This window comes from Budorcas taxicolor, chromosome 23 (genome assembly GCF_023091745.1).
Source record: "Budorcas taxicolor isolate Tak-1 chromosome 23, Takin1.1, whole genome shotgun sequence".
Classification (NCBI taxonomy): Eukaryota; Metazoa; Chordata; class Mammalia; order Artiodactyla; family Bovidae; genus Budorcas; species Budorcas taxicolor.
In genome coordinates, this window is record NC_068932.1 from 13,920,113 (window position 1) to 13,937,168 (window position 17,056).

General features: G+C 38.3%; 1 protein-coding gene across 1 annotated transcript in view; it reads right to left on the reverse strand.

Annotated features, from left to right (window-relative positions):
- Positions 1-17,056, reverse strand: part of IDE (insulin degrading enzyme) — a 94,851-nt gene that overhangs the window by 17,484 nt on the left and 60,311 nt on the right. Inside the window, exons 7-14 of the mRNA XM_052660662.1 lie at positions 16,355-16,517; positions 15,551-15,643; positions 15,038-15,129; positions 14,026-14,106; positions 12,163-12,266; positions 7,043-7,145; positions 5,032-5,154; positions 3,067-3,149 (exon numbers count right to left, since the gene is read on the reverse strand). Coding sequence (XP_052516622.1) covers positions 3,067-3,149; positions 5,032-5,154; positions 7,043-7,145; positions 12,163-12,266; positions 14,026-14,106; positions 15,038-15,129; positions 15,551-15,643; positions 16,355-16,517 — 842 coding nt within the window. The remainder of the gene's footprint in view (positions 1-3,066; positions 3,150-5,031; positions 5,155-7,042; positions 7,146-12,162; positions 12,267-14,025; positions 14,107-15,037; positions 15,130-15,550; positions 15,644-16,354; positions 16,518-17,056) is intronic.

The window sequence follows — 17,056 nt, forward strand, 5'->3', positions numbered from 1 at the left end:
CCCAATGTGATACGGCCTTTCGAGATGGATCAAGGAACTGAACACTGGTTAAAATAACTTCCTGAAGATACGCTTTGAATTCTTGAATCTGTCTCTTCTCATGAGTAAAAACAACAACAACAACAAGATGTCTAACAAAGAAGCTTGAAATATGCCATGTGTACTGGTAGTAGTGAAGAGGGAAAAGGAACTATTACCCCAGATGGCGTGGTAGCACCGACAAGTTAGAAACACTGGGTAGGTGGGGAGTAGGAATGGGACAAAATGCATGTCCACGTCTAGGCTGGTAGGAAAAGGCATGGCCGACAGAGCTGACTGACACAGCATCTGCACATCCTCTTTCTTCCTCTAAGCAAGCCATACATACCCATTGCGGACAGAAGGATGGGACTGAGAACTTTGCGCTATGATTACATAGACTTCAAAGAGACAAACTGAGACTTGAAAGAGAAAAATTGACACGTGTGAAAATGTTAGCGTATCTGAGTTTCCACCTAAACCAGCAGACTAGAACACTGTCAGTAAAGGCATAGATAATATCCATCATATAATTGCAGCCAGAACCAGGAAAAAAATATTAACATAGGAAATTTTTTTCATATAAAACAGGGAAATTTTTAAGTGAGAAACATCAACAAGAGAGAGGAAACAATTACAGAGTGCAAGACTGCAGAGATCACCTAATTTTAAGCCTTCATTTCTCAAATAAGAAAGATCATTTTCCTCATGTCACCTGGGCTGGTAGCAGGAGAGTTAGGATTCGGATTTAAGTCAAATGACCTATTCATTTGACTCTGTGACACTGCTCACATTTATGACCAGCAAGTAAAATATTCCTTCATTCAACAAACATGTACTACATTCTTACTACAATATTACACACTCCTCTAGGTACTGGGAATAAAGAAGGAACAAGTCAAGCAGAGGAGGCAAATAACACCTTTGAATATGATACATCAGGTGGTGGTGGTGTTATGGAGAAAAATTAGGCAGGGTAAGAGGAAAAGGAGTGATAGGTAGGACAGGAAGGCTACTAATTTCTATAAAATTGCTAATCAAGGCCTCTTTGATAAGGTGACATCTGTGCCTGAGAAGCAAAGGAGCAAGCTCTGGGGATATCTCAATGGAGAACTTTCTAGTCTGAGGAAACAGCCAATGCAAAGGACCTGAGGCAGCCTCTTGGCTTAGTTTGTCTGGCAGCAAATTGTAAGTTTCATTTTATCCATAGCACCGTAAAAATAACCAATGCACTGAGAGCAAAGCAACAATTTTATCAAAAGCTGATAACGAAGTAAAAACAGGGGTAAAATGCTTAGCCCAGAGAAATTAATATCAAAGAGACAATCATAAAGGTATACAAACATTCTCCACCTGGCGAATCTAAATAGTACCCTGTCATTTCATTTTTTAAGTGTTTATTATACACAATGACAGATCTCCTTCTTTAGGTAAATAGCAGTTCAGAAACCTTACTGGCACAGCTCACAAAAGCAAAAGCACCAAAACAAGAGAGGATCCTCAAGAGGGCTTGTCCCCGTAGCCACCCTTAGGTGGAAGTGAAAAGCCAGACAAAGCCAGATCTGGGAGTTCAAAGCCATAGGGCTAAAGCTCAGAACACAATTCCAAGAAGTGTTCTGAAACACCAGTCTTGCTGGTGAATTGGAGAGAGTACTAAACGAACTTTTAAAAGAGAACATGATTCAAGTGGAATGCTTAAATCCTGATTCACTTGTTAATTTAAAACATATTATTTTGTAACCAGATGTTATGTGCTTAAATATGGATCACAGAGTTTTAAAAACTATATGTACGCATGATACTATCCTATTTCTGAAAAGATTAAAAGGATATATACAAACAGAAAATTTCTATAAGAATGTACAAGAAACTTAACAGTGTTTATCTCTAGAGGGACCAAGACGGATTGGTGGGAAGCAGATATTTTTAATTCTGAGAGCTATGCTGGAAGTTTAGAGAATGCGAAAATGTCAAATGGTCTCTCAAAAGATATTCTGAAGCCAAACCACAGAAGCCAAATGGCCAAGTGTGGCAAGCTGCTTAGAGTGTTAAAAAATATCACTTTTAACTATTAAAAACTAAAACCAGCGTTGTAATATTTTCTGCCAATAGTAAGCCATAATCAGAAAGTCCAGGTTTGACATTAAAAAAAAAGCAACAATCTCTGTGCAGCTCTAGATAATCTATGAATCTCATGCTATAGATAAACAATGCTGCTATCTCTACAATCTCAACATACTTGTTGGTGAACTATTAACATTCTACTTAGAGATTCTTTTTCCCTCTTCTGAAACATTTAAAACACATCTCAGCTTTAATTTCATGCCAAGCAAATCAAACAAAAATTAATGAAAAAGTTGATCATCATAGTGAACATTATTAGATGATGATAGGGTTTTTAAATAAATAAATAAATAAATAAATAAACAGACCACTGAATTTTAGAAATATAAAATTACAGAGTACAGACTCAGAGTAAAATCTGAATTGAATGATAACATTATCACACAAATAAAGAAGACAGAGATGAACTAAAGATTTAGACTGAGGAATCACTGCAACCGTAGCATTATTCATAAATTTTACTAAACATCTCCTACCAAGTCAGAAATAAAGAACGCAATATCTAAGGACTCCAGAGAATTAAAGGACTGGAAGGGACTCAAGACCATTTAATAACTACTCTTTTTCTGGGCAAGATCTAGGAATACAAAACCAAAACCATAACAAAAGACCACCCTGGATTATTTCATCTTTTTTCAGTGAACTTCTGGTGAATCTACAGCCTTCCCAGATTCAAAATCCTCCAGGTTAGGAAGATCCTCCTAATAGCTAACAAAAATCATTTCAGCTGAAGAGTGTACTCCTCAAAGGAAAGGAAGAATCAACACCCTTGGCTCCTAAAATACCATCTAACAGCAGACGCACCTTTCCTGGTCTACGCTGAATAATTCTAAGTCCTTTTATTTCCAGATATAGGTACTTAAGGAAGCAAAGAAAACTTTTAGAAATGTTAGGAAGCTTTGTAGCTAGATTCATTTTACATACCTGAAAAATTCAAAGTTCAGACAGGCCTTGGGCAAGAAAAACTTATCATCTTGCTTGAACCAGAGTTTGCTCATAGCTGTATCCTGTGATGGGAACACAATATATTTAGGGAAATATAGGCACATTTGACAAAGATCTTCAATCAAATCTCTCTTCAAGAGGAGGACAGAGGCAACAGCTGAGTTTTGTTCTGGAGAGGCTACTGTCCCATGGCTCTGAAGCACTCTCCAAGAGACAGCAGACGGGAAGCTGGAGAGATGACTGGTAACTCTAGCAGCCGAGAGAAATTACCCTCTTCTCTCACCCTGGGTCAAAGAGATGGGGACCCAGCGGAGGAAAAGACAGACAGGAGAAACCAACACCAACTATCCTGTCCCTATCTTTCTCGACGCTAGGAGGCAGATGCAGGAGTCCTTGGGAGGTAGGTATGAGGCAGCCAGCCTCCAAGGTGGGCCACGTGGATCCCAGCCTGCAGGAATTCACACCCTTTCGTGGCCCTCTCTCCTGCACTAGACCAGGGTTGGTCTCTGTCTGACCAAGAGAATATGGCAGATGTGATGGTATGACACTTCTGAGATTAGATTATAAAAGACTCTGCCGCTTCCATCTCAATCACTCATTTTCCCTCTTGGATCTCACATTTTAGGGGAAGCCAACTGCTGTGTCAAGCAACTCTATGGAGAAGCCCATGCAGTGAAGAACTAAGATCTTCCCCAAACCACACAACTGAACTTGGAAGAGACTTCTCCAGCCCTAGTTGGGCCTTCAGTCGACCAAAGCTCCATCCAACAGCTTGACTGTCTCTCTCATGGGAGACCCTGAGCCAGAACTACCCAACAGAGCTACTTCCAGATTCCTGTCCCTTGGAAGCTGCATGAGAAAAAATAAATGTTTGTGGTTTTAAGCTGCTGAATGTTAGAGTAATTTTTTACACAGCAATGGATAACTAATACAGGCAAGGATGAATAAATAAGCCACTCCCTCGACTCTCCACTCACTCATTCATACCAAATTATACAAAGTCTTAGAGTTCACGTGAAACTATCTTGAAACTCAGAGAAGAGACATAAATGGTTTAGTGTTCTCCTTACTTTATGCTAGGATGGCCTATTTAAAACACACAAAAAATTAGCAAGAGTAAATAAGCTTTCTCTTTGAATAACCCAACCTTTAACTCATTAAATAATTGTTAAAAGAAAAGTGACTATCTCACTAATAATCTAGTTACTTGAGATAAATTTCATAGTCCTAAACACTAACTCTTGTCTCAATGACTTAACGTTAGGTCTTTTGAAGGGATAGAAAGATGTTTGTCTATGGAAGTAAGTTTATAAAGAGTTAGTTTTAAAGTTTAGAAAAGAGGATGTACCGTAATAATTTGATCCATTTTCCCACACAATCTACCCAAGGTGTGAGGTAATGACATGACAAGAACATCTGGAGAAAGAAAAGTCCCTTCTCAATCATTCATTCCACGGACTTAGAACTCCACTAACTTCATACAGCCGCTCTTTCAAAATGAGAAAGAACTGTCTGTAAGGGCAGGAAATCCAACAGCTTCCCCTGGATATGCTCTCTTCCAGGCTTTAGAGATTCTTTCTTATCTTTAACTTTCATGATGCAGCATAAGTCTACTTCCTTATTGGGTCTTCAGTGAACACGGAAAAAAGGCTCTCATCACTGAGTTATATCTTTCAACAGACGAATTAGTCCAGACTTACTACTTTATTTTCTGCAAAGCAAACAATTCCCTAGAGTCTATCCTATACAGCAGTTTTGTTTGTTTTGACATTTCTAGCCTTTTAATTTTTTTTTTTAGTTATTATCTCTGCAACTCTTCTGTTATCTCTGGGGTGGGAGCCCCCTAAATCAATATAGTACCAAATGCAAGAAACCATCTCTCTAGTCCCCTCCAAGTAATAGGTCTGTCCCCTAACTTTAATATCACTGATTCTAACATATTACCTTAATAAGAGAAGGGTATGGCGTTGCTTCTTTTTCTAATGATAAAATTTCAAAATTTGTAGGAATAAATTCATTCTTCGTTGGAAGTTTAAATTTCCCATTCAGATCAGCATTTTGCCATTTCTGGATGAAGAGTGAAAAAAAACAAAAGTGGTCAGAATCTGATTTAAGGGTTTAAAACACTCACTTTGCTTAATATCCAGGCAAACAATGAGGGGATAAATGTCAACATTCTCTGCCACCCTGTATAGAGGCTACTTCCAAAATCTAGCAATGACTTTTCATGAAACTTGAGTTGGAATCTCTGGAACTAATCGAGGTTTTACACTTATCTATCTATCTCTATCTTTCTTCTTTATACCTCTCTAAAATGATCGGCCGACACGAAGGAACAATCGGAGCCTACGGAACGCGGAGCCTAACGTATGAAGATCACATCTGCTCTCAGAGAATTGGAGGATAACCTGCACAGAGACATACGCCCACAACTGCCAGACAACAGGTGATTAGTCTAAGAGTTAAACTTTCAGCTATACTAAGTTACTTGCACGTATGGCTTGAAAACTAGGTTAAAGAGGGTTTCTTTCACTTCACTTCTGAAGCCTGGCCAACTCCTCTCCCAGATGACCATGTGAATTTCCACGTGGACCAGTATTTCAAGCCTAGGGTTAATGACAAAGTTGAGATTTAAGTCAGCTTAACTGTAGAATAGGACTGACCCAACCTGCAGGCTGGGTCTGTTCCATGGGCTACTTCCAAAAGCTAAGTGAGACTGATCAGGCCACAACTTATGAACTCTGACTTGTAAGACTTTTTATTACTAAAAAAAAAAGCAACCAACTGCCAGTGCTTCTGGGCTCAGTAATCTGGTCTCCAGCTGATGTCGCATAGCTGTGCAGCTCTTGCAGTTCTATTTTGGTCCCTGCATCTGTATCTTTTGGCACTGGGATGGTGGGGAAGTTGACCACATTATTTATTAGTAGCAACTTAGGTCTCCAGAATGGCTGAATCATAGGGAATGGTAAGCACTCAGCAAGTAATTTCACCGCTGAGCTTCCAGATCAATTTGTTCTAATTTCCATTTGGGGCACGTTTGTCATGGTCAGAATTTGAACAGGGGTTTTCTCTTGTTTTGGGGTTAGTTCACACCCAGCACTAACCCATGGGAGATCAGCTTCCCTCACAGCTTAGTAAGATGCACATTTGCACTCATTTCTTCCTGTGTTGTGACTATGTCAGAGAAGTATCAGTAACTTACTTTCTTATTCTTTTTTCTATTTCGTCATTACCCCGCTACCTTTAAGAAATGGCTATTGTTAAAGTTTAACCAGTATTTAGTTAGAGCAAGGCTTTCTGATGTCTTCCCATGAATAAAGGACACAACCTCAAAGCTACATACCCAATGAAAACCAAAAAAGAAAAAGTACCAGACAAGCAGATAAGACTCACAAACAAAACCCTGACTCCTGATGCGTAACACCAGCAACATACTATTTACTACACATACCTGTTCTGAAACAAACTGTGATGATCCTATGTTGATGAAAAGAGCAATAATACAATATGAGGCATAAAATACAGCCCCTCCTAAGGTGAAGACAGCATGAATCCCAGAAACTGCTCCCCACGTGTGTTCAGAGCAAGGTCATGAGCTCTCAGAAACCCGTGCACCTGTCCTTCAGGTTCCCTGCTTCCATCTCTTCCTGCCTGTCTTGGTGCCTGTGCCTCCCTGTGGACTCTGAGCTCCAGTGATCTTTAACTGCATGAGGCTGAGGTCTGTCTGACAGCCCTGCTGGTCTGACAGATATGTGAGAAGGTGGCTATAGTGTCATTCCTTCACGCAACCCTATGCTCCAGCTCTCTACCTCCCCGTTTACTCCTCTTGGGAGGGTACAGACAGTGCTGGGCCACGACTCTCCACACTCTGGGCCGGGAATTGGTTGATCCAGGGAGCTCACGTTCTTGTGTGTCCCTCACACATTGGATTTCTTCACAGACGGGTTAACCCTACCTTAATGACTTCGTCTGGTATAGCTTCTTGTTTGTACTGGGTTCCGTACCACTCTTCTGTGCGATCAGTTTTTCCTTCAAAAGATTTGGAAACTATTGCAACCCTAGAAAGAGATAGAAAAAAAAAATCTATAAATTCATGTTGTATATATAAATTTATAGAATCTGACTCATGAAAATATGAATAAATGTCCAAGAATGTGTTGGGCTTCTAAGACCAAGTAAGTTCTATGAGGCTTAGGTGAAATAGCTATGTATGTACAGCAGTCTCTGATCACAGTCTCTGTTACCCTTTGATTACAGCCCATCATTTTGGGTGTGAAAAACTGCTTGCAAAGAGGATTCTTGTTATGAATGCTATTGACTAGAATCTTAAAAGAAGAGTAGCTAGGGAAAAAATAAAAAAAACACGGAACAAAGGTCAGTTGAAAAATAGTCTTTGAAAAAGTACAACAAAGTACTCCTTCCTAGGAACAGCTCAGGTCCAAGGTTACAAAAATGGCTAAGAAAACTTGTTGGCTCATTCAGAGAACCAAAAAAACTAAAAACATTCTTTCATTGTAACTTGCTAATTTGTACTCTGTTGTTGTTTTTTTTTTATTTTATGCCAGACACTACCATCAATTAACCGTATGTATTATATTCACACTGGCCTTTCTGCTGCCAAGGGAGACGGGACAGGACCAAGAAAAATATTTCTTTCTCTGATGGGCTAGTAGGAACTTCACAGAAGAGAAATGAGAAAGGGAAAAAAACAGTTTAGTGAGGGAAGGCAGAGGTAAAATGTCAGAAGATCATAAGCAAAGGAGCCGAAGAAGCTCTGTACCAGTGGGGCACCTGTCCTAGGGAAGGTTGCTGCCTGTTAATTATCAAAGTTAGAATCATTTCACTGACTAGCTAGCTTAACGCCAGACTGGGAGCGATCCTTTTGAATCGTGTCAATAGAGTGCTAGGCCAGTAGCTCAGAAGGCTCGCCATGTAGTCAGCCCTGCTGCTGGTTTCACTTCTTTATGTCCCAGTTCAGTTCAGACAACTAGGTTCACATCTATTCTCGCTTATTCTCACTTATCCTCCCGGAGGTTACGTTCCAGTCTCTGAATGTCAGTCTCACAGCTCAAAGTCCACTCCTTTCAATCAAAACTCCCCTCTTCTGAACACCCGTTCATTTTTAGAATCCTAATCTCTGTGTTCCAAACACCTGCCCATCACTGGATTGCCTCCACTCCAGTGCCTGACCGTCAGAACCACCGTCTATTTCTTCTTCATTCTAGATAGAATAGTCCACCTGGCTAGTTGGACTTGGCCTTCTCACTTGCCTCAGGGTAAATATTACAAGCAATCTGACTCACCTATCTATGAGAACGACTGACTTAATCTTCTAGTTTACGGTATTCCTGATCTGGTCTAGCTGCCACTGACCACTATCTATTCTAGAAAACATGCTAAATAAGAATACGTTCCACAGAAACACAGAGAAGAATCCAAGGGTCTAACAGAGGAAAGAGTTGGCAATTTGAGAATCCCTTATGAGGGGTACATACAGTATATACAGCTCACGTGGCCACGTGAAGAGTACGTGATGTTTCTTAAGGACATTCACTCAATACACGACAGAGCCAGCTAAGACTCAGTCATAGAAACTGCTTCCACTCCTGTTGATTTCTCAAAGAATGAATGGATTAATTCTTAGGGAGACACCTAAACAAATGTGTTAGGAAGCAGAATTACATGCTAGAGAGGTGGTATTCCCATCTTCTCTTCCATGAGATGCTTGATTTTGAAAAAGTTTATTACACAGATGGCTCTGATTTTCCTGAATGACAGCCCCATGTATCAGAATAATGCACAAGGGATTGATTACAACTTATGAAGACTGGAGCATTCATTCAGCAGTGGACTTGCCTTCTGGAACAAGGAAACTTGAAACTCAGTTCTGAGTGAGAAAGTGAAAAAACTCAGGGAAAGCTGCCCAATGTTCTAGAGGATGACTATACGACACAGAAAGAAGCAGACAATGTAGGTTGATGAGGAAGTTAGAAAAGGGGGAGAAGGGCAATTTACTAGGTACAATCCTGAGGGATCTGCATCGTTAGATACCAAAGTAAAGTGTATGGGTAACAGGTGAAATGTTACCATGAAGCTCCTCAAACTACGTAAATACCAAAGAGTGGCCTAACAAAAAGGGAGACCAAGAGTTAGCATATCATCGAGGAATTAAAAATTGAAATAAAATGACAGAGTATGTATGTATTTTCAAACAGATTATGAAGGGGAAATAACAGAAGAGACAGATTAGACACATGTTAAACATACAGACATCTACAAATCAGAGTGTGGAAGCACAAGAGGACCTCAATTAGGAGAAAAAAGGCACAATAACTGAGGTACCCCACAGAGAGCTACAGCATGTTTAACTGCAGACAACTGAGAAAAACTGGCATGGACCCTGCAGCACCTTAGACTATCTGCTGGAAACCTAATTATGCTCATTAAAAAAAAACCCTAGTCTCGATGAGTTTTTTCCTAAATGTGGGGGAGGTGGCAATGCTATTCTTTAATTCCATCTACAAAGAACTGGCTACTGATATAGTACTAACAGAGGAGGGCACGGCAATCCACTCCAGTATTCTTGCCTGGAGAATCCCACGGACGGAGGAGCTTAGTGGGCTACAGTCCACGGGTCGCAAAGAGTCGGACACAACTGAGCGACTTCATTTTCACTTTCACAGTACTAACAGAGGAGGGCATGGCAGTCCACTCCAGTATTCTTGCCTGGAGAATCCCATGGATGGAGGAGCTTGGTGGGCTACAGTCCACAGGTCGCAAAGAGTCGGACACAACTGAGCGACTTCATTTTCACTTTCACAGTACTAACAGAGGAGGGCATGGCAGTCCACTCCAGTATTCTTGCCTGGAGAATCCCCATGGACAGAGGAACCTGGTGGGCTACAGACCATGGAGGCACAAAGAGTTGGACACAGCTGAGCAACTAAGCATAGCACAGCACACGGTACTGATAGGATCCTTGGAAATATGAGAGAAAATGATCCTTTAGTTTCATACTGAAACTTACAATACTAAGAAAAAGAAGCAGTGGGTGAGAATGAATGTTGACTGCTGAGTTCAAGTCAGCCACTTAGAAGCGTTCAGAGGAAAGAATAGCTGCCACTGCTGATGAGACCCATTCAGAAATAATCTTGACATTATTAGTCTATAGACATTAAAAGGCAATATCATTCCCAAAGGACAAATTCTCATGACACCTTTGCAAATAATCCCTGAGACAGACAAGAGGGAAGACGGTGGATAATGAGAAGAGGCTTCACAGGTAACTGTGACGAATTTAAAAAAGAATTGGTAGGAACTGCACAGACCTGACCATCAGAAACAAATCCTGGTTGATACCATGACTCTCTTTCAGATCTTGCCAAAATCACAGTTAGGATCTAAATCAGGCAAGTCTCCAGGCTTCAATTTCATCACTTTTTAAAAGGGATTCAAATAGCTAAGTTCTATCCTCTTACTAGTAGAAATCTACAATAATCACGATATTAAATCATAGTTTCTAAAGATACACAACAGAGGAAGAAAAAAGGCACAAAAATCAGTGATTTATTTGTCTGTCTTTATGACAGTACTATAATCATCTTAAGTACTATGGTGTTAGAGTAAGCTTTCAGATCTGGCAGTTTTAGCCCTCCAACTGTTCTTTTCCTGTGTAGAAGTGTTCCAAGTACTCTAGGTCCTTTGTAGATCCACATGAATTCTGGAATCAGCTTACCAATAGCTTAAGGAAAAAAGCCTGCTAGGACTTCGATTGTGATTACATTGAGTCTGTGAATCAAACTGGAGAGGATGGATATTTTAATAAAATCAAGTCTCCTAATCTATGAACAAGGTCTTTAATATCTCTTGGCACTGTTTTATCGTTTTTTGTGTAGAGATCTTGTTCACCTTTGATTAAATTCATTTCTGAATGTTTTATGCTTTTGTTGCTATTGTAAATACTTTAAAAAATTTTCTAATGTTTTATTTTTATATAGTTACGTATTTCTATAGTTAGGAAGGGGCAAAAAATAGTACAGGGAGGTCCTGTATCCTTTTTACCCAGTTTCCCTCAATGGTTACATTTTACCTATTATAACATCTAAACCAGGAAATTGTTGTTGGTCCAATGTGTGTGTATAGTTTTATGTAATTTTACCACATGTACCAATTTTGTATAACCACCAATAATATTTCTTTTAATTTAATCTCTCTACTGTTGGTTGCTATGTCTGAAAAAGTTCAAACAATGATAACTAGGAAAATGACTGATAGAAGAGTTCTGTCAGAAGATTTTTTCAAAAAGTTCTATCAGATTGTTGATTTTATTCATAAAATGACTGCTCCAAAAAACATATTTACTCAATCACCAAGTTCCCAGAATTCTGGAAATATGTTGTCAAAAGGGGAGAGAAATAAAAAATGCAAAATATGTGCCAATCAAACGTATACCTTTTATTCTTGACTTTTAGAAAATATAGATGAAATTCAATTTTAAGGCAGAAATATCATGTGGTAGCTCATAAGCTCTTTAGGGCTGATCCTCCCCTAACAGAAATATTTCTTAGCCTAACAGCTCCTCCAATTTTTGATTTCCTGATTAACCACTGGCCAGTCAGAAGCACTGAGACTGTAATCCTTACTTCCACTTAAATAAACAGAGGGTATCCTCACTTGCTTATAAAACAAGATAAATGAGCTGACACTTGGGAGTTAGAGTTAGGATGAAGCCAGATTAAGACAATCTATTATTATATCTTATTCATAATGAAATTATTATTATGGTGTTTTTTTTTTTTAAAAGCATCTTTTTGTTTTCAAGATACTGACTTAAAATAATCAAGATTGGAGGAGGGTGAGTGAAGAAGTGTGGGTAAAGATCAAAAAGGCTAGCCATGTACTGATTGCTGAAGTTTGGTTGATTGCTGAAATTGGTTCATTATACGGATTCTCTCTACTTTTGTAATCATGCTTGATAAAAAGTTAAAAAGCATTTTATTCACAATTTCAAATTTTCAGATTCCAACTATCACTGAAAATCTAGTATGTAACAGTAAAATCTGTAGAGTGACTCACCGGACATTTTCTGGTCTGAGTTTATCGAGAACCATCTCTATTAAATCTGGTCTAAATTCTTCCAGTAAATATTCAGCTGTGAGCACTTCTTCTAGGGGATAATACTTTTTAAAAGGAAAATAAATACAAAAGTAAAATGTGCAAGACTATGATACAGTTTAACTTATTAAAGCAAACAGATCTTTAACACATAAAATCCTCTATTTTACACCCCCCTCTTCCCTCCAATTAAATTTTATTTCATTGTAAAGATTTCTGAATCTTTTCTCTTTCTTACCACTCTTTAAGCAATTTCATATTGTGTGATAATTTTACAGTTAATCCCCAAATACATTTACATTACAGAGAACAAAAGTACATTTTTTCAGGGACCAAGTAATACCTCTAGCTAAAAACTGAGCGTCAATTTTAAAAAATTTGGTGATTAAATGCTGACATCTATAGGATTCTTAATATAAAGTATATATATTTTAATAGAATTTCTTCTTTAACTTCTATGAATGAAATCAGACAAGCATTTAGAAAGTTGTTATGGAGGAAAAATGGCTCATATTTTCAGTTACTAAAGAAAAATAATGTGGAAGAGGCTTTTTAGTAAGGGCAACTTACTGAGACAGACTGATTCATTCATTCAACAAGTATGTAATGAACACCCTACTCTGTGCCAGGGACTGTTCTAGGTGCTGCTGTGGGTACAATGGTAGGTAAGACAGATGCCGTCTCTGTTCTCTAAAGAGCTCATGTTCTAACTGGGAGGAAAGTGAACTGAAAGTGACGTCGCTCAGTCTTATCCGACTCTTTGCGACCCCATGGACTGCAGCCTACCAGACTCCTCTGTCTATGGGATTTTCCAGGCAAGAATACTGGAGCGGGTTGCCATTTCCTTCTCCAGGAGATCTTCCCAACCCAGGGATTGAACCCAGGTTTCCCGCATTGTAGGCAGAAGCTTTACTGTCTGAGCTACCAGGGAAGTCCTCTAACTGGGAGGGAGGCAGACAATAAACAAACAAATACTGTCATTATACTGATAAGATGCTACAAAGAAAATTTAAAAGGGGCAGGGTCATGATTGAGAGGTCAGGGAAGGTGTCTCTAAAGGAGAGACATCCGAGTGGAGACCCAAACGAGAAGAACCTAGCCATGCAAAGACTGTAAGTGTTCCAGGCAGGAAAAAAAAGCAAATGACAGGGCCCTGAGAGGGAAGGAAAAACTAAATGCTTAAAGATTAGACAAACAGCCAGGAGAGCTAGAGTGGAATGAGAATGAGAGGGGTAGGACGGGGAGTGATGCGGAATTCGGTCAGAGAGAGGCTGGAGTCAGATGACGTAATGGGTCAGGTAAAAATTTAGATCTATTTCAACTCTGATGGGAAACCACTGAAAGGCTTGACACAGAGGAGTGAAATAATCTGGTTTGGGTTTTCAAAAGATCATTGAGGGCAGCGAGAAAACACTAAAGCTAGGGAGACGGCAAGCACAGAACTCAGGTAAGAGTCTATGATGGTAATCCAGGTAAGAAATAAAGGCAGCTCATGTTAGGTGACAGCAATGAGAAAAAGAGAAAAGTGGGTGATTTATAGCTTTCACATAAGTAGCACAGGACACACAGTAGAACTGAAAAATATTTAAAGCCAGTAAGCATGATGTCTATGTAATGAAAATATTGCAGAGGATGATTTTCAGGATGATGAAAATTACGATTTTAAACATGTCTTCACATCAGAGTTTACTAGTTGCTACAAAGTCTAAAGTTTTACACTGTAGCTTCAATTTTTATGATTTGTATAGTACTGAAAGTAACATATACAGGATCACTGAAACACTCTATGTGCCAAAGTATAGAATAAAATAACAATAAACTTACATGTAATATTCCTGCTATCTTAGAGGTATAACCTCGTGGTCTCTCTTTATCTTTAAACCTAAAAGCAACAGCATTCAAGTCCTAAAATGAAAAGTTAATCCAATTAGACATAAGTTACCTGTTATTTAAAAATACTTTTTTCCTTGGCGGTGGGGGTTGGTTTGCCTCCCATTTTCCTCCATATATAACTGTCACACTTTCTGAAAAAATGGCTATGCTTGATTTAGAAATGTACAGAACACGATTGAAAATAACAAATATAGAACATGATTCTATAGGCTAAATTGTTGAAACTATTAGTCAAAGAATTAGGAAAACTGTGAAGGAACCCTGTGAGATTCACCAGTTGCACAGATGATGATTTTACTGACCCTCTCAGAGAACTGTAGCCTGATTAGAAGTTACTGTCCTAAGTTTCACAAACAGAGATTATACCTTTAAACAAAATACATTTTAGTCTTGAATAGATCTTAGAGTAGATGTTAAAAAAAAATACTCTTAAAAGAAGCTTTTAAAAATTTAAAAGACAAATACCTTTTGTTTTATGCAAAAAAAGAAAGAAAGAAAAGGACAGGCTTTTCCCTACATACAACAATAAAGTCACTTTTAAGAACACAATAATGTATATAACAATTCACTGTTCCTTTGAGAGTTCAATACAAATTTTAGAGACAGCTTCAGACAGGGGACTGGAATAAACACTGATACATAAAAGCTCAAGAAACTCCTGGCTTTCTTTTCAGGGACAGAAACGCAATCTATTTGTTTCTTTCCTTCTCCTCCTAAAAAGAGGCTACTTGATGCCTTAACCCTTAATTGTATATCAGGTAACCAATCAGACTAGTTAAGACTAGGCCTTAACTAAAGCTACTATGCATTTCAAAAGTTTAGAGTTTAAATTAGGAACGATAAAAACTTTAAAAATTTCACTGGGCCTTATATTTAAATTAACTCACATATACTTGTTTATTGAAAACTTTCCATAAGAAAAATTTTGGTGAAACAAAAGTACCTTGCACTCTTGGAAAACCCATTCTTGAGGTCCTTCTGCTCGTAACTTCTGAATGTACTGAAACATGTGCAGAATTATATCTTCAACATGTACTGGAAAAAAAGTGTACACTTAAAAACCATTCAGTCTTCAAATCCTTCAAAGCAAGGAGCTTACTCCTAAGGTAAGTCAGGTAAGTAGAAGATGATCCCCCTTAGAAATGGACTTCTCACCTCCCTGTGACTAGGTTTAGGGTCCCACATACATGGCCTTCCAAGATCTGGGATTTGTGACAGAAGGGGCAATAAATGAGTAACTAAAAAGTCAAGTACACATTTTACAAGTGCAATATAATGATCAGTTGTTAAGGAGGGAAAATCAGCCATGAAATGGAGGCCAAGTTACAACAGATAAAACGGTATGAATTAAAGTCTTTACAGCTTTACAACAAAAAAACAGATCCAGAGCATAAATAAGTTACTAAAAGTTAATCATAAAAAAATCAATTTTCATTCAAAAATAGCCAATACTTACATAATCCTTCCTCAGTCAAGTCCACATTAATGATAAAAAACATAAAACCTCGGGCTCCTTCCTTTTGCCCACCAACAAGAGTATTTACCCAGCCTGTAACATTCAAAGGAAATCAACATGATTGCTTGTGTCTTCTTTTAAGACAAGGAATTTTTTTCTAAAAATTAATTCTATACATTCCCAAGAGACTAGAAGGGCATTCTGCAGAAAAGACTGGGCAAAAATCAGTTCAGAAAAGCAATTTCAGGCACTGCAAAAGATTCAAGGAATTTTTGGGGTTGGGAGTTTTTCTTGGGACTCCTCAAATCATTTCCCAAATCAAGAGTAGACTACTGTGCTTAAGTGCTATATACAAAGTCTGAGTGGAAAGGAACCTTGGAAATCTACTGACTGATCCTAGTATTAATACACCCTTTGATGGATTTGATGGATAAGAGTAGATAAATGTTTCAGCTCATTTCATAGAGATGGTAAACAATATACAATATGAAATTTACTTTTTTTAACCTCTATCTTATTTAAAATATGGGCCACAATATCTTTCGAAATATTTAAACTTCACTGCTCAGTACCAAAAAGGTAAAACAAATTATGAAAAAAGACAAAAACAAAAACCCCAAAGAAAAAACAAAAGCATATTAACAACCATCACCTCACTCTCCCATAAACTCTAAATAGTCTCATCTGAAAATATCCCTTCACAGGGAAATATTTAGGAGAAATGAGAGCCAGAGTAAAAAAAAAAAAAAAAAAAATGATGGAGATGGGGTACTACCCTCATAAGCTGGGACCCAAGAGACTCACCCTTTGATTTAAGTTCTGATAACAGACTTCCAGGACCTTCATGCCCAATGAGATGACCAAGATAATGACCGGGATTTGATTTGTAGTATTTCTGAAGGTCAGGTATGGGAAATGTCACATAAAGATTCCTAATATCCTTAATGGGTACTATTTTGTAAAGTTGCTGGGGGAAAAAAACAAACCACAAAAGATTAGCTATGTGTAAATCCTACCGAAAAAAAAAAATTTACAAACTATGAAGAATACTGATTTAAAACAAACAACAACCCTGATTTTCACAGAGGAATCCCAAATTGAGGAGAGAATCAATTGCCAGAGAAAATCATACTGACCAAACAGAAATAAATGACCTGGGCTCTTTCTTAGTGGGATTTCATTACAGTTGGTATGCGGTCCATGTTTGGTCCCCTGGACCGTGTGGCTCAATACTTTTGGATGCTTGCCTTCTGGCACTGCTTAACAGCTTCTACAGTCTGCCAAGGTTATAGCTACCAAAACTACTTTTAGCATGAAAAGATCAGAACGTATTGTTACCTTTTTGGTGATACATGTCCCTAGTATATGTGAAACTGATTTCATTTGACTACCCAGACAAATATTAAAAACCATATAAATAATGAAACCTCTAAAATATTCTATGTACTCTTTGGCAAACTAGATATACATTATGTCCATAAATTTAAAACAGAAAAAAAAAAAATA